Source organism: Ovis aries, chromosome 12, assembly GCF_016772045.2.
Source record: "Ovis aries strain OAR_USU_Benz2616 breed Rambouillet chromosome 12, ARS-UI_Ramb_v3.0, whole genome shotgun sequence".
NCBI classification, from domain to species: Eukaryota; Metazoa; Chordata; class Mammalia; order Artiodactyla; family Bovidae; genus Ovis; species Ovis aries.
Genome location: NC_056065.1, coordinates 53,109,005 through 53,127,076, shown reverse-complemented (window position 1 = coordinate 53,127,076; position 18,072 = coordinate 53,109,005). Strand labels below are relative to the sequence as shown.

Sequence of the window (18,072 nt, the reverse complement as noted above, 5' to 3'; positions counted from 1 at the left end):
TTCACCTTATTTTGGACCTGCTGTTGTGAAAACCCCTCCTTTGCCTTTCAAAAATTGGAAAAGATGTGTAATGACTTTGTTCATGATGAATTTCTCAAACTTGACTGAAACACAGATGGTACTCTTAATTCTTTTTAAGGGTGAAATTGGAACCCACAGTGTCACTAAGAAGGCTGTTAGAACACAATGGATAGAATAGTGAATTGGATGAGAATAAAAGTCCCAAATCTACTACAAACTTGCAGTGAGATTTTGGGCAATTCTTGTAATGAAGTAAAGCTCAGAGAAGTGTATTTGTGAAGTTTGGTTAAACCGTCTTCACGGCTCCTTCTCCTCCAAGTCTTAGGGTTCTTCTCTCACTTACCTTTTAAGGTAGCCCATTAATTCCATTATTCCCCATCTGTTCTCTAAGATCTGCATCCTCTGCTTAGCTGGATACTTTATCAAAGCCTTGATCCAGCCGTGTGTGAAAGCATCATCATCAGGTGTCCTGTGGGCAGGAGGAAGAGGAAGGTTTTTGCCAGAGAATGGTTAGTGGAGGAGGACAGTCTGGTAATGGCATAAGGCCCAGGAGAGGAATTTTAAGCTGTAAAGGCCATCAAACTGTTAGATGATGAGAAGAGATTGGGAGGCAAGTAAAGAACTCTGGGGTTTTGTGATTTCAGGATTAGAGGTAGCCATCCAGGTGGAGTTGCGGCAGCAGGGGTGAAGGGCTGTGTGAGTGAGGAACTGGAGGTGGCAGTCATGCCCACCCTATGGTGGTAAGGTGGTGGTGGTCACGGTTGGTCCCTGTTCAGGCCAGCCCAGCCCCTTCGGGCTGGCTGATCTTTCATGGTGCGATTGTGGGTCTCACCTCACAGATGGAGTCTTGCCTGGTTTGGAATCGTCTCTGTGTCTGAGTAAGAGGGTGAGCTCTCCAAACAAGGATGTGCTGGCCCTGCTTCAGCACACTGATGCTGAATTCTGTCTGATTTTATGCATCCGAGTTGGGTAGCTCCCCAGTGAGGAGGCAGGCAGTGCACGTAGAGTTACATACGGTTCTAAATTTAATTCGTTTAAATCACCAAATGCATGAGCCTTCACTATTGTGATGAATTTTTAATGTAACTTGAGCAGGCCTTATAGAATTTTGCATCTCTCTGATGCCTGAACATTTTTAACTGAGACATTATTCTTTAGAATATCCTTGTTGTCTAGTTCATCAGAAGAGTAGAATATGGACAAGAACTTAAATTATTCACGTGGTGCTTTAGGCAGTTTCGGTTTTGCACCTTACATTGCAGGCACCAGCAGCTTAATGCTACATGTTGTCTTTAACATGTAGTTGATGCAAATGTAGAATTTCTATGGCAGCTATTTCTCTAGAAAATCCAGCTTTATTGATATTTAATGTATTTGCTTAGATTGGGGTTCTGTGCTGTTGACTGATACTTGTTTCTGGCATAACATAAAATGGAAATGGAAAATATCTACATTCCAATTTGATGGTTCCTTTTCTATAAATGTAGTGAAAGTCTTTATATTTGTTTGCTTTCATCTGCACTTGAAAGTGGGTGAAATAATGGATGTAAAGTGGTGTGTAAAGAATAAGATATTTGTATTATGCCATTATGGGTTGTAAGAAATAAGTGTATTAATAGTTTAGTTAGTAGAGCACTTTTGGTACTGTCAGCCTTGGGTTTTAGTTCTGACTCGAGAGGCGATTTAGTTCTGTCATCTCAGGCGTTGACTTCATGATGGTGGTCCTTGGGTGTCTCTCTAAAATGAGAGACATAGGTTAGGACTTTGAGTCTTCTGGCAGAACAGTACTTAAGTAGTAGGGACATCAGTCTTGAGCATGGGATAGGCTGGAAGTAAGTATACCACATCCTATCCCCCACTGAGAACACAAAGACTATTATTTGTGGGGGGGTTGGAGGGAAGCCTCGATGTAGGGGTTGACTGCTGTTTTCCTTCTGTTTCATTCAGTTTTCTTCATCTTTGTGTATTTCTTTTCCTTACATACATAATGTTTTGTCCTGTCCTTCGTCATGTTCTGTGTCACTGTCTCCATTCCACTTTCCTTGTGTTTTCATTCCTGTATCTTTCTTGTTTAGACCAAGTGGAGCACGCAGCTGGCAGAGCCTCTATGTAGGACCCTTCAGGAACCTGAGGGTAAGTGCACACGTGTACTTACCAGGCTCCCAGCAGCTCTGCCGAACTGTTTCCCAGGCGCTTCTTGCCTTACAGACAAGAACTAACACATGCCCCTCCCTTCGCAGAAGTCCTTACAGGTTGTTTCCAGTTAGAAGTTGTTTTTGTTTACTTTTAATTTGATTACATGTAGAACAAAAACCAGGTATGGGGGAGAAATGTATTGATTTGAGGAAATGGAGTAGGTGCCACCAGTAGGTGCTGTAGGGTATTTGTGAGTGACACTGGGCGTACCTAAGAGTGAGTCAGGATTCCCAGGGTCAGACTGCTCTACTATCATAGACTGGGTAGTTCCCAGGGGACCGTGGTCTTCAGTTCTAGCACAGAAATAGCAGGTAGGATGGGGAATTTCAATAGCCCCTTCATCTCTAGTCTTGGTCCTAATGGGAAGTACCTTGAGCATTAGAGGATTCTGATAAAGACTGAGAAAATCATTTTATGTATTAGATTATCTCAGTTCCATTAATTAGTGATGATTAGATTCATGGTAGACTGGTGTCTATCATAAATTAAGTCTACCAGTGTTTACCAGAGGCACTTAAGAGGTAAGTTTAATTGTTCCATTGCTTAGTTTTTAGAGTTGGTTTGTTAGTATTATCAAATACTTGAAAATTTTTAAGAAATACACAGACTGTGGAACCCCATATTGGTTTAGCCCAGTGGTTCTTAACCTAGAGAGACATTCTCTTTTGGGTGAGGCTTCCGCGGTATCTGGAGACTTTGGCTTGTCGCAGACAGATGTAGGGGCACACTGTTGGCATCGAATGGGTGGAGGTCAGTGATGCTTCTAAATGTCCTGTGATGTTTCAGACAGCCCCACAACAGAGAGCAGTCTGACCCCACGTGTCAGTTGTGCTGCGGTTGAGGGGCTTGCCGCAAGCCTGGTGGGTGTTCTTGTTTGCTCTCCAAATAGACTGTCCCTACCGCATGTGGCTTCTCTTCACCAGGCAGAACAGGGTTTCCTGGTCATGGTTTTTAAATAGGATAACAGGGGCAGCAAGGGGTGGGGGCAACGGAGAGAGGAGTGGGGTAGTTTGGTGATGGCATAGCTGCTCATTGATTAGGAGAGTCTAAAACTAAGATATTTGAAGTTCAGTATGAGCTAAGTGTTCTAATATTCTTTTAGGCAGGAAACTAAAACAGCGTTTTTAGCTATGTACTTTCATTCTTGGTACATACTAATGAATGGTATTATTAAAGCTGTGGTTTCCTTTATATAAATCTAGAAGTTTTACTATTTTAGTAGTCTGTACATATAGGTCAGTTTGCCTTTTTTTTTTTTTTAAACTGGTTTCATATAGCACTTGATAGGTTTCAGAAAATTTTCTGCATTGTTTTTTAAGAAATTGTAGTACAAGTTGACACCTGTTCCATTAAATTTTATAGTGTGACTTAAAGGTTTATTCATAAGAGGTGGAGTTTAGACCTCCCTTTTTATTTATTCATACTTGTATAAAGTAGAAAGTAAGGTTGGTAGAAAAGGGTTTTATTGTTTAGCATGTTTGAAGAACATGAGGTAGTACTGATGTCTTATAACTATTTGAGGATTTTGATTCAGGGAAAACGCGTTCTGAATATAACTTTTGAATCAGGCGTCTGCAGGCACTGGGAACCCTTTCCATGAACCCCTTCAGACTGGTACTGCAGTTACTAGACCAGTTACATTCATAGCCAAGTAATCATTTGTGTTTGCCTTGTTTGCTGCCAGTAGTCTGATGCGGGCCAGGCACAACACACAAACAGCACAGTGTATACCGTAGTGAGGATGAAAAAAACTGATTTGATCCATATTCCTTTAAACACACCTGGGTTCTCAAGAGCCTTTGTCATCACCAGACTTAGACTAAGTGCTGTTAAGTTGGCAAAGCGTGAAAGACTCGAAAGAAGAGGTTACTTCTAACCAGATGAAAAGGTGTGTTCATATCCTTGCCCCTTGCAGAAGGGATTGATTCATCACACTTCCACCTGGAGACACGAATTGGCCAGCTCCACACAGACTTCTCAGCTCTTCTTTCCACCGGAGTGTGGTTCCAGTGAAGTACACGCTAGTGTCGCAGGTTCAACTTCAGCTGCCTTTAGAAATGAATGGAGTGATGTGTTACTAGGAATTTGAGTGAAGGTTTTATGTAATTGCAGGAGACATCTTCAGTTTTTTTTTTACAAGCTGAAGAGTTTAGGGATTTAAAATGGTATTTTGTTTTTTAAGACTAACAAATCAAATAGCTGATTGTTAAGTATCTTATACTTTTTTTCTTGTTGCATCTCTTAAATATCTGACAAAATACGGAGGTGTTTTTGATGGTTAGTATTTGTATTGTAGTTGATGTTTCTGTTTTTAATCATGATCTTTGTAGTGGTGATATTTTGTGTCTCTGACCTCATTTCATTTGTGCTCTATGTTTTAATTAGTTACTCTCCTCTGTAGTGATTCTCTACACTAGTGTTAAGGGGAATACCATTTTCCAGAAGCTATGAATGGTTTCTAGTTTCTAGTCATTTACTAAATCAGAGATGAAGGTGTCAAGAGCCTTGTTCTGAAGAGAAAAGACAGTTCCAGGAGCTGTTGAGGCCGGGTTGGGGGAAGCGTTGCAGAAAGAGAAAGAAAGTTTAGAGGAAGGTGGGTGGAACTTATTCTGAATCTGAAAACTGAAAAACAAAAGCTCCCAGGAGCAAGAAATGTAGAATTTAAAAAATGGAACAGGGCCACAAATTCTGATTAAATCCCAGAGAGGCGGAGCTTCCAAACCTTCAGCATTAGTACTTCTGTAGAGAAAATGGCAACCCACTCCAGTATTCTTGCTTGGAAAATCCCTTGGGCGGAGGAGCCTTGCAGGCTATAGTCCAGGGTCGCAAAGAGTCAGACAAGCGACTTCACTTTCACTTTTTTTTCATAGTAGTTCTATAGGGAAATGTTTGTCCATGTTGAACATCTTGGTGACTTTAGTTTATTGTTCCAACTCATCAGAAATTTGTTGCATTTTGATGTTATCTTTTGAACTCTCTTGCTACTTGGAATGCAGCTAGCATTTCCTGACTTCCATTCTCTGAGTTGTTAATGAAATACTGAATTGTGCTGAACCTAGAGTTGAGTCCCTCCAGACCCTGAGAATGCCACGCTGGCGGACAGTGAGCTATTCAGAATTACTCTGCATTTGATATTTGAGCCGTGGTGTATGGGTATGGTATCCCTTGCTGTTCAGCAACATCTCTGCTTCAGTTGCTTTACTTTGACAAGTCTGGATAGTCTTTTCTCTCATGTGCTTCTTACAAATAACTAGACTTTGGCCAGTTCCTGTTGTTTGTGTGTTGTTGAAATTTAGTACTCTTCTCTTATTTTCCTTGGACATTCAGTGTTGTTAACTCTTCTGGAATATATTACATATTAGTTTGATAGCTGTTATAAAGGGAACCATTACCCAAGATTCTCAAAAATACAGAATTTGTGGGTTTCTGTTTTTTTTGACATAACATAGAGGTATTCATAGTCATCATCTGTTTCTTTCTTCAGGAATCTGAGGTGATAATTACCTAGAAATAGTTTGAATTAGTAATTGCCTCCAAAAATTCAGGATAATAGTGAGTGACCAAATGAACAAACAGACAAGCAAACAAATAAATAAATATTGTGTTTCAGGGAAGAAAAAATCCCAAGAAAGTAAAAACAAAGCAAACAAAACCGAAGACGTACAGCTGAAGACAAGTGAGCCAGATCCCAGCCCTGCAAATATGAGAGATTCTGCGGAAGGTAAGCTTGGAGTTGGACCTGTAGGATGCGGGCCTGTTTGCCCACCAGCTGCTTTGACTTTATATCTCCCTGCAGTGCCCTTCTCAGAATCATCCAAGAACTGTAAAGGGTTAAACAGCAAGAAAGCCGCCTACGTTTAATATGGCAAGCTGAGCCTTCCTTGTTCAAGATGAAGTTATTCCCTGGTTAAAATAAAATGAAACGAAGTGAAATGAAACATACTATGTGACTGTATTTATAAATAATTCATAAAGTTCAGAACCACTAGAACAAATCTGTGATGACAAGAGGTCAGACTGGCAGGGACAGGAGGAGCCTTCTGGGGTGCCGGTCAATCACAGTGTTGTGGTGAGCACAGTGGTGTATTTACTTTGTGAACATCTTATCTTGCAATATTCTTCTTAATAGTTGGTATTTCAGTTAAAAAAAAAACTTAATTGAAAATATCAAACACCTTGGGTTGTATGTGTTAGAATGAAAAGGATAGAGAATGAAGTGTTTCTCTTTTTGCTTAGAATTTAAATTTCTGCCTTATCTCTTTGTATTTCTCCCTACAAAATTTTTCTTCTTTAGAGCTCTTTCTAAAAATTAATACTCTACGCCCTCCATGATGTAAGAATTCCCAGAGACAGGGACTGAAGTTGCTCAGGAAGGTGGGTTGCCCTCTGCCTGATGCAGTTGAGACACCACACTGACACTCTGGCCAGTAGAAGCGGGGGTGGGGAACGACGTGGTCTTACATTGCTACGTGGCAGAATCATACAGAGACTGAGCTTGCTCAAGAGTTCATAGTGACCCAAATAGGCTGATTTCAAAATACAGACTATGACTCTTTCAAAAAACATTTGTAGAGAAAAAAAAAAATACTGTAGATGCCTTTTATAATCTTTTTATTAGCACTGTTTGTGGGGATGACATTCTTAAAGGATTATAATTTTTGCAGCATTTAAAGTGCAATCCAACAGAACCCTCTCCCCTTCAGCAGTTCAGAACAGTTAATTTTTTTTCCTGATTCAAGTTCAGGTCCTGTGGAAAAAAAGATACATAGTGTCTACCTGTTTGTGGAACAGCTGGTCAGTATTTGATTGGTGTTTGTCAGCATCTTGGGCGTGTTCTGCTTGGCCCTCAAAAAGTGGTTGGTGTGTGGAGCAAGCGGCCAGACTCTTCTGTTGTTTCCCAGGCCATCCTTTAGGTTTAAAACTCAGCAGATCTCAGTGAGTGTGTGGACACAGTTGGGTTCATAGAGCTGTGTACATTTTGGTTCATACTACTTTGGACAGCTTTCAATCTGGAATTATTTACCAATCATAGAATATTTCCATTCAGAGAAGCTATGGATTTTGGCTGAAGATAAATTCTGTAAAGAAATTTTTGAGCCTTAGAGATGTTATTTTCATTTCTGTTTTCTCATTTAGGTTTTTTTTTTTTTTTTTTTTTTAAGTGATGTACTTGGTCTCTGTTGAAAATGTATTTGAAAAGGGAGTTAGCTCCTGGGAACCACCATCAGATGACTGGGTTCCCAATTTGTGGAAGACTCATGCAATGTAAGAAATGCATCTGGAGGAGAAAAGGCTGGAGTATATGTAGAGGCAGAAACCTCATTGCTAGTGGATGAGGTGGTAGGTAGGAAAAAGTGATAGACCTTCTTAGGAAGCAGGGGGTGGGCTAGGACAGAATCGTTGCTTGTGTTAATACCTCATATGCTCCAAGTTTGGAAAGGTTGGCCTGTTAAAAGCCTCCCTTGTCCCGTGTATCCAGGCAATCACAAAGTCTGTTAACCAGACTCTGGTGTCTTATCTTGCTCTGGCCACTTTTTTTTCCTGCCTCTTCTGCATTTTTCCATTGCCATCTCTCAGTGTAGGCAGCCAGCATTTCCCTCCTAATGCCACTGCATTGGTGTTGGTTTCTGCCTCTTCCCAGTCCCTTAATACGTACTGCAGCCACGTCTCCCAAATGGCACTCTTCTGCCTTAAAATATCTTACTGGCTCCCCACCGCCTCCAGCTCAGTCCACACTGATTTACACTGCGCTGCATGTTTGATGGCTCCTGCTTTGTTTTCCTCTTCTATCCTTGCAGCCTCCCCGTGATTGATTAACAAAGCCAGCAGATACTTCCTCCCTTGTGTTTCTGTCCTTAATCATTGTTAACCATGTACTTCCATGGGCTTAACCATTAATTCATTGGAGTGGTGTTGCCTGCCTGCTTAACTCCTGGTAAAGTAGATCTTGGAGGCCTTAGTCACCTGGTACTGACGTTTTGTCCAGTGAATGAAGGAAGAGCCAGTTAATAGAAATAGGAGAAGTCAGAGCAAGCTCTGATTCTTCTACAGAATCTTTCATAACTCTTAAGCACCTACAGTAAAAAGAGATGTAATTCAACAGAGACTTAGGTGGTCCTGCAGAGAGAGCAGTGCCGTGGGCTGTCCCCACCAGCATTAAATGCTCTGTGATAGCTCCTGTCTCAGAGGCCTGTGCTGTCCCTGGATTCCCTTCCAGCCACTCCCTCATTCCTCTGCTTTCCTCTACAGCTGAACTTGAAAGAGTTGCTTCCAGTCTCCCTGTCTCTTCTTCCCGTGTCTCCTGACCTTCAATAGGCATTTGTCCATTGCTCCACCAAAACTGTTGTTACTGTCATCACACCCCTACCTGGGCAGATCACATATTCAGTTTTCAGCCCTATCTTACTCAGCCTTTTAGCAGTTCTGGATACAACTGATTACACCCTCCTCAGTTTAAGGGCTGCCCCTCTCTTGGCTCTCAAGATCCTCCCTGGCCATTCCTCTGACCCCTGGGTACTGGAGTCGACTGGGGGACACAGCCATTCCCCTATCTTCATTTGCTTTGCAGGTGACCTCTTCCAGGTCCATGCTCCAACTGCTGTTTTCTAGTTTGAGGAGAGTCATATCTAGCTACTTAATATCTTTACTTGGATATCTTATCAGGCTTCTCAGACTTCAACACATCCAAAGTAAACTCTTCATTTCCCCCCAATACAAACAAACGCACACAGACCAAACTTGCTTTTCCTTCAGTCTAGTGAACAGGCTAACAGCAGTTGCTGTGGAATCTCTTTGACCTTTCTTCTACTACCACCGGTCCTTACCTTGCCCTGCCCCTGTCCCATACCATAGTCAGCCAACACACTCAGCTTGTTAGCTTCCTCTCCAGGGTGCATCCAGGCTCTGGCCTCTCCCCACTATCTTCAGGCCGCTCCAGTCTCCCCCGGCCCCTCTCCTGGAGGGTGTGCTCAGCCCCTCTCGTCTCCCTGTCCCCCTACAGTTTTCTGTCTTTATGTAGCACCGAGAGTGACCCTCCTCTATTTCAGTTGCTCTTCTGTTTCTCTGTTGGCTTCTTGTTTCCCCTTAGAATAAAGGTCAGCAGCCTATAAGGCTCTGCATGAGCTGATATTCTCTCCTGCTCTGCTCCTTCTCTCCCTGCACCCACCCCCCTCCAACTTCCTGGCCAATTCTTGAACACATCTAACATGTTATTGACTCACAGCTTGCACATTTGCCATTTCCTCTATCCAGAGGACTTCCTTCCACCAAATATCTGTGTGACTGATTTTCTTTAGATCTCTACTCCCCTATCTTGCTGGTGAGTCCTTCCCTGACCACCTTGTACCATTAATCTCAGGTCGGGCTAGACTGGGCTCCTCTTGGGCATTGGGACTCGGAAGTGACTTCAGATTTCTTTTTTATTCTCTGAGGCACACCTATTGTTATTGTTCAGTTGCTAAGTCCTGTCTGACCCTTTGCAGCCCCATGGACTGCAGCACGCCAGGCTTCCCTGTCCTTCACTATCTTCCAGAGTTTGCTCAAACTCATGTCTGTTGAGTTGGTGATGCCATCCAACCTTCTCATCCTCTGTCATCCCCTTCTCTTGCCCTCAATCTTTCCCTAGCATCAGGGTCTTTTCCAGTGAGTAGGCTCCTTGCATCAGGTGGCCAGAATATTGGAGCTTCAGTAATAGTCCTTCCAATGAATATTCAGACTTGATATCCTTTAGCATCAACTGGTTTATCTCCCTGCGGTCCAAGGGACTCTCAAGAGTCTTCTCCAGCACCACACTTGGAAAGCATCAATTCTTCAGTCCTCAGTCTTCTTTATAACCCAACTCTCACGTCCATGTATGACTGCTGGAAAAACCATAGCTTTGACTGTACGGACCTTTGTCAGCAAAGTGATGTCTCTGCTTTTTAATGTGCTGTCTAGGTTTGTCATAGCTTTTCTTCGAAGGAGCAAGCATCTTTTGTGTCTATGTCACCATCCACAGTGATTTTGGAGCCCAAGAAAATAGTCTGTCACTGTTTCCCCATCTGTTTGCCATGAAGTGATGGGACTAGATGCCCTGATCTTTGTTTTTTGAATGTTTGAGTTTTAAGCCAGCTTTTTCACTCTCCTCTTTCACCCTTTTCAAGAGGCTCTGTAGTTTCTCTTTCCTTTCTGCCATTAGGGTATCATCTGCGTATCTGAACTTATTGATATTTCTCCCAGCAGTCTTGATTCCAGCTTGTAAGTCAGTTTGGCCCAGCATTTCGCATGATGTACTCTGCATAGAAGTTAAATGAGCAGGGTAACAATATACAGCCTTGAAGTGAAGTGAAAGTCGCTTAGTCATGTCTGACTCTTTGTGACCCCGTGGACTATACAGACCTTGAAATTCTCCAGGCCAGAATACTGGAGTGGGTAGCCTTTCTCTTCTCCAGGGGATCTTCCCAACCCAGGGATCGACCCCAGGTCTCCCACATTACAGGTGGATTCTTGACCAGCTGAGTCACAAGGGAAGCCCTATACAGCCTTAACATACTCCTTTCCCAGTTTTGAACCAGTCCATGTTCCATGTCCAGTTTTAACTGTTGCATGTTGACCTGCATACAGGTTTCTTAGGAGACAGGTAAGGTGGTTTGGTATTCCTATCTCTTCAAGTATTTTCCACGATTTGTTGTGATCCACACAGTCAGAAGGCTTTCAAGTAGTCAATGAAGCAGAAGTACGTGTTTTTCTAGAATTCCCTTGCTTTTTCTATGATATTGCAGATGTTGACAATTTGATCTCTGTTTCCTCTGCCTTTTCTAAACCCAGCTTGTACATCTGAAGTCCTCTGTTCACGTGCTGCTAAAGCCTAGCTTGAAGAATTTCGAGCATTACTCTGCTAGCATGTGAAACGAGTGCATTTGTACGGTAGTTTGAACATTCTTTGGCATTGCTCTTCTTTGGGATTGAAATAAAAACTGACCTTTTTCAGTCCTGTGGCCACTGCTGAGTTTTCCAAATTTGCTGGCATATTGAGTGCAGCACTTTTCACAGCATCATCTTTTAGGATTTCAAATAGCTCATCTGGAATTCCATCACTTCTACTCACTTCATTCATAGTAATGGTTCCTAAGGCCCACCTGAACTTCACACTCTGGGATGTCCTATTCAAGGTTAGTGACCATACCATCCCGATTATTCTGGGTCATTAGTATTCTTGCCACCTCTTATTAATGTCTTCTCCTTCTCTTAGGTCCTTACAGTTTATCATGCCTATCCTTGCATGAAATGTTCCCTTGCTATTTCCAGTTTTCTTGAAGAGATCTCTGGTCCTCGCTAATTTAATAAGGCTCAGAAGAGATGGTCTCCAAAGTTCCTTTTACATGAAGAATGTAGATCACATAATTTTGGAAAATGTTGTAGCTCTCGACATATAGTTTTGGTAAAGAAGAAGGGAACAAATCAGTTACATTCAAGGCAGACCACTAAGAATATTACCTGGTAATATGTTCAGCCATTTTCTTGTTTCAGTTTGGAATCATGAAAAATTAGAACTCATGACTAGTCAAATATCAGTATCAGCTATTCCCGATACAGTTTTAAGCAGTACAGTTTCTGTAAACAAAAGCATGTTTATATCTGTGTGAGGAAACACAGAAGAGCCTGAGTTCCTTTGGGCATTTATTGCTCAGATTGAAGCCTCCCTCACTGCCCACTGAGCTTCCTGGTGCACTGCAGTTGTTTGTTGAATGAATGAAATGGATTTATATCCAGTATAACTTCTTAAATGAGAATGTAGAGTGGTTTATTGCTACGATCTCTCTCACGCATTTTAGATGATAAAGAAAGTAATATGGATAATGAAAGCTGATCACCAGTGGCTAGTGTTTAACCTTACTTCTGCCTCCCTGTGCTTTCCAGGCCCCAAAGACGAAGACGAGAAGCCTTCCGCTTCCGCCACCGAGCAACCAGCCGTCCCTCAGGAGATCGTGAACCAGGATGTGCCTCCGGAGTTCGCCCTCCCTCCCCCTGCCCATGAGCCCCAGACAGGACCAGACGCAGAGCAGGAAGCAGTGCTCTGTGAGGCGAATGAGGTGGTGGAGGAGGAGGAGGAGGAGGAAGAGGAGGAGCTGGAAGAAGATGGGGACGAAGCAGCTGATGTGCCAAATGAAAGTTCCCTGAGAGAGCCGGAGATCCGGTGTGATGAGAAGCCCGAGGATTTGTTAGAAGAACCAAAAACTGTTTCAAAGGAAACCCTTGAAGACTCTGCGGAGGCAGCCCCTGTTGTGAAAACTCCCAGAGCCAGAGAAGAGGCCAACGGGGACGTGTTTGAAACGTTTCTGTTCCCATGTCAGCACTGCGAGAGGAAGTTCACGACCAAGCAGGGGCTGGAGCGGCACACGCACATCCACATGTCCACGGCCAGCCACGCCTTCAAGTGCAAGTACTGCGGGAAGGCCTTCGGCACACAGATCAACCGGCGGCGCCATGAGCGGCGCCACGAGGCCGGGCTGAAGCGAAAGCTCGAGGACCCGGCCGGCAGCAAGGCGCCCAGCGACGATGCTCCTCCCCAGGATGACACACAGCCCCCCGGTCTTGGGCAGGACGGCCTGACCTTGAGTTCAGAGAAGGTGTCCCAGGACTCAGTGACTCCTTCCGTCGTAGAAGAGAATGGCGAAGCTAAAGAGCTTCACCCGTGCAAGTACTGTAAGAAGGTTTTCGGCACTCACACGAATATGAGACGGCATCAGCGTAGAGTTCACGAGCGGCACCTGATTCCCAAGGGGGTGCGGCGGAAAGGGGGCCTCCTGGAAGAGCCACAGCCCCCAGCAGAGCAGGCCCCTCCCGCCCCGAGTGTCTATGTCCCCAGCACAGACCCAGAGGAGGAAGGGGAGGCGGACGATGTGTACATCATGGATATTTCCAGCAATATCTCTGAGAACCTAAATTACTACATTGATGGTAAAATTCAGACCAGCAGCAGCACCAGTAACTGTGACGTTATTGAGATGGAATCCAATTCGGCAGACTTGTACGGAATAAACTGTCTGCTCACTCCAGTCACAGTGGAAATAACTCAGAACATAAAGACCACGCAGGTCCCTATAACCGATGATCTCCCTAAAGAGCCTTCCAGCAGCACAAACAGCGAGTCCAAGAAACGGAGGACTGCTAGTCCGCCTGTGTTACCCAAAATTAAAGCCGAGACTGAGTCTGATCCTGCCACACCTTCGTGTTCCTTGAGTCTGCCTCTCAGCATATCAACCACAGAGGCGGTGTCTTTCCACAAAGAGAAAAGCGTGTATTTGTCATCAAAGCTCAAACAGCTTCTTCAGACCCAGGATAAATTAACTCCTCCTGCAGGGATTTCAGCCGCTGAGATACCCAAATTAGGCCCTGTCTGCGTGTCCGCTCCTGCGTCAATGCTACCTGTGACTTCAAGCAGGTTTAAGAGGCGAACCAGCTCTCCCCCCAGCTCTCCCCAGCACAGCCCTGCCCTGCGAGACTTTGGAAAACCAGGAGATGGGAAAGCCGTGTGGACTGAGGCAGTTCTAAGCTCCAAAAAACCCAAATTAGAGAGTCACAGCAACTCACCAGCATGGAGTTTGTCTGGGAGAGATGAGAGAGAAACTGGGAGCCCGCCGGGCTTTGATGAATATAAGGTGTCTAACGAATGGGCAGCTAGCTCTGCTTTTAGCAGTGTGTGCAACCAGCAGCCACTGGATTTGTCCAGTGGTGTGAAACAGAAGGCTGAGGGGCCAGGCAGGGCTCCGGTCCAGTGGGAAGCTGTGTTAGATCTCAGTGTGCATAAAAAGCCCTGTGGTGACTCTGAAGGCAAGGAATTCAAAGAAAACCATGTGCTGCAGCCATCCTGCAGTGCTGTGAAGAAAAGGAAACCCACCACCTGCATGCTGCAGAAGGTCCTTCTCAACGAATACAACGGTGTCGACCTCCCTGTGGAAAACGCTCCAGAGGCATCCGGAAGCGCCAGTCCCTGTAAACCTCTAGATCCTCAGCCAGACCCTGACCTTGGTCTCAACTCCAGCTCGTCTGCCGCTGTTGTCGAGTCTCCTCCTGACGTTTCCTCATCGTCACCTGCCCTGCAACCACCTTCCCTCTCTTGCGGGCGGCTGCCGCCTCTCTTGACCCCCACCACCCCCTCCTCTCCTCCGCCCTGCCCCCCCGTGTTAACGGTTGCCACTCCGCCCCCTCCGCTGCTTCCTACTGTCGTTCTTCCAGCCCCCTCTGCTGGGGCATCCCCCCACCCGTGTCCCTCCCCACTCTCGAATGCCACCGCACAGTCCCCACTTCCAATTCTCTCCCCGACGGTGTCCCCCTCGCCGTCCCCCATTCCCTCCGTGGAGCCTGTTATGTCTGGTGCTTCACCGGGGCCTCCAACACTCTCCTCATCTTCCTCCTCCTCTTCCTCCTCTTCCTTCTCATCTTCCTCCTCCTCCTCTTCCCCTTCACCACCTCCTCTCTCAGCAGTGTCATCCGTGGTTTCCTCTGGGGACAATCTGGAAACCTCTCTCCCCATGATATCTTTTAAGCAGGAGGAACTAGAGAGTGAAGACCTGAAAGCCAGGGAGGAAGCCCCATCCGCCGCTGAGCAGGAGATCGTCCAGGAGACATTCAACAGGAACTTTGTCTGCAATGTCTGTGAATCACCTTTTCTTTCCATTAAGGATCTAACCAAACATTTATCCATTCACGCTGAGGAATGGCCCTTCAAATGTGAATTTTGTGTGCAGCTCTTCAAGGTGAAAACTGATCTGTCAGAACATCGCTTTATGCTTCACGGCGTTGGGAACATCTTCGTGTGTTCAGTTTGTAAAAAGGAGTTTGCATTCTTGTGCAATCTGCAGCAGCACCAGCGAGATCTCCACCCAGATAAGGTGTGCACGCACCACGAGTTTGAAAGCGGCACCCTGAGGCCCCAGAACTTCACGGATCCCAGCAAGGCCCATGTTGAGCACATGCAGAGTTTGCCAGAAGACCCTCTAGAAGCGTCTAAAGAAGAGGAGGAGCTGAACGATTCTTCCGAAGAGCTCTACACGACCATCAAAATAATGGCTTCCGGAATGAAGACAAAGGATCCAGATGTTCGATTGGGCCTCAACCAACATTACCCAAGCTTTAAACCACCCCCATTTCAGTACCATCACCGCAGCCCCCTGGGCATTGGTGTGACGGCCACAAACTTCACTACGCACAACATCCCACAGACATTTACCACCGCCATCCGCTGCACCAAGTGCGGGAAAGGCGTGGACAACATGCCTGAACTGCACAAACACATCCTGGCATGTGCCTCTGCGAGTGACAAGAAGAGGTATACCCCCAAGAAAAACCCGGTCCCACTGAAGCAGACTGTGCAACCCAAAAATGGCGTGGTGGTTCTGGACAACTCTGGGAAAAACGCCTTCAGACGAATGGGCCAGCCCAAAAGGCTGAACTTTAGTGTGGAGCTCAGCAAAATGTCCTCGAATAAGCTCAAGTTAAACGCGTTGAAGAAAAAGAACCAGCTCGTCCAGAAAGCAATCCTACAGAAAAACAAGTCTGCAAAGCAAAAGGCTGACCTAAAAACCACTCCCGAGTCGTCCTCGCACGTCTGCCCATACTGCCACAGAGAGTTCACGTACATCGGGAGCCTGAATAAGCATGCTGCTTTCAGCTGTCCCAAAAAACCTCTTTCTCCTTCCAAAAAAAAACTTTCCCACTCTTCCAAGAAAGGGGGGCACCCGTCACCTGCCGGGAGTGACAGAAACAACAGCAGCAGCCACCGCAGACGGACAGCAGACGCCGAGATCAAAATGCAGAGCATGCAGGCACCTCTGGGCAAGACCAGAGCTCGCAGCTCGGGCCCCTCACAGGTCCCACCACCCGCCTCGTCCTTCAGGTCCAAGCAGAACGTTAAATTCGCCACTTCGGTCAAGTCCAAAAAACCAAGCTCCTCTTTAAGGAACTCGAGCCCCATACGAATGGCCAAAATGACTCACAGCGAGAGCAAGAAGCCCAAAGCTGCAGCCAAGAACCATGCAGCTCCCCTCTCAGGCAAGACGTCGAGGAGCCTGCACGTGCGGGCGCAGAAAAGCAGAGCCGTCTTACAGAGCAAGTCGGCCTTGGCCGGTAAGAAACGGACAGACAGGTTCAGTGTAAAATCCAGAGAACGGAGTGGGGGGCCGATCACCCGAAGCCTGCAGCTGGCGGCTTCTGCCGACCCCAGTGAGAACAGGAAGGAGGACGGGAGTGGCAAGCAGGAGCTGAAGGACCTCAGGTAAGCAGAGCTCCAGGGTCAGAGGAGTTCAGAGCTCAAGAGCAAGGGGGGAAAGACGGTTGGAAGAAAACACTTGCCCAATGGCTCCTTTTCCTTTTTCCTGCACGATTTTGACATAAGCATTTAAAGGAAATAGCTGTTGCTTAAGGTGTAGGCAGACGTGGAGGAGGGTCAGTGCTTTGGCTGCTGCAGAGATGGACACATAGCTTTTATTTCACGTGTGGGACTCACGAAAGTGGTACCATTTCTTAATAAGGCCAGTTATGAACTGGATTTGAAGCCATGAAAAGCTCCCCAAAGTACCCTTCTATGAAATGGTGAAATTCTCTCAAACTTCCTTTATATCTTGGGTGGTATCCCAATGTCACTTGTATTAACTTTCCCATCATAGATGTCTTATATTCTGATGTATTGGCAGAGTTCATTAAAACCATATTACAATTTGATTTAATATTTCTGTGACTTAAAGAGTGGTTGTAGCAACTGAGACTGCTTTTTGTTACTCATGCTTTCTTTTCTTGTGTTTCAATTTTAAAAACTTGCCTCTTAGTCAAAATAAATCAAAACACGGTACCCTATTCCTTTTAAAATGCTGCATGCCCGTGTCTTCTCCTGTCCCCCCCACCCCCCACTGGCTCATGTCTCCAAGCATAGGGTGGTAAACAGCCAGGTTCCCACGGCCAGGGGGGATGAGTAGAGAGTGTATGCTGAGGCCAGACCCTGTGGTTCTTCCAGGTGTGGGTGGGGACCCCACTTGTCAGTGCCTTTGTTTCCCCATTGTGACGTCAGACCTCATCTTAGATCTAAGGTGATTTCTCTGTTTATTCTGTGTTCTAGGGCAGGAGTTAAGTTTGTTACATTGTAAACTTTCTAAGTTACTTCACCTGTGAGTGGAGTGTACTTTTGGTATTCCTGCTGCTTCCTGCATAAGGCCTGCAGGTCCATCTCCGGTGAAATTCTTCATCATCAGCTAGAATTGCTGTGAAGTGTTGAGAAATCCTGTCCTTTCAGAGTGAGCTGCGTGACTCTAGGCTGTTGGCTGTAACTTTGTGTCTCAGAATCCTTTGGTATTTTAAGCGAACAGAAGCAGAGTTAACTGCAGATGGGGTGAGGGGGGGTCGGAGGATGACTGCTGTCTGGAGAGGTCACAAGGGGTTCAGAGATGCTGTTACCACCACACAGTCGATGAGGCAGAGTTCTTGGTGCTGGTGCTGTAAGTGATGGCTGAAGATGGAGAGAAGGATCATTAGCGGAGGGCAGACTGGAATGATGGACTGTAGGAATAAAGGATCAGATCTTTTTTTGTTAAGCTTCTTCATAATAGTTCCTGTAGCTCTCACTCAGCATCTGGTGTCTGACTGGCATGTGCGTATACAGCATCTTGGAGCTTAGTCCTGGCGAAAGTAAACACCTGTTGATCAGCTGTCCACACTGCCTGCCAGTAGCAGCTTCACTGTGTACCTCCTTGTACTCAGTCTGTGTTCTGGAAGTTCAACAACAACAGGACATTCTTGAGCTGTGCTTTCCAAGGTTAAAGAACCCCAAACATGCTGTCATTTTCTCAGACTGTACTAAAAAACGTTTCCCAAGTGGCTGATGCT

General features: G+C 45.4%; 1 protein-coding gene across 6 annotated transcripts in view; it reads left to right on the top strand.

Moving 5' to 3' along the window:
* PRDM2 (PR/SET domain 2) overlaps positions 1 to 18,072 on the top strand; it is a 131,912-nt gene that overhangs the window by 76,091 nt on the left and 37,749 nt on the right. For 4 of the 6 annotated variants that reach the window (XM_042257444.1, XM_027975876.2, XM_060396176.1 and 1 more), the window contains exons 7-8: positions 5,828 to 5,938; positions 12,115 to 16,471. In XM_042257444.1, coding sequence (XP_042113378.1) covers positions 5,828 to 5,938; positions 12,115 to 16,471 — 4,468 coding nt within the window. Of the gene's footprint in view, positions 1 to 2,096; positions 2,155 to 5,827; positions 5,939 to 12,114; positions 16,472 to 18,072 lie in introns of all 6 variants that reach the window. The other 2 variants (XM_042257445.2, XM_042257443.1) reach the window with 2 other exon arrangements.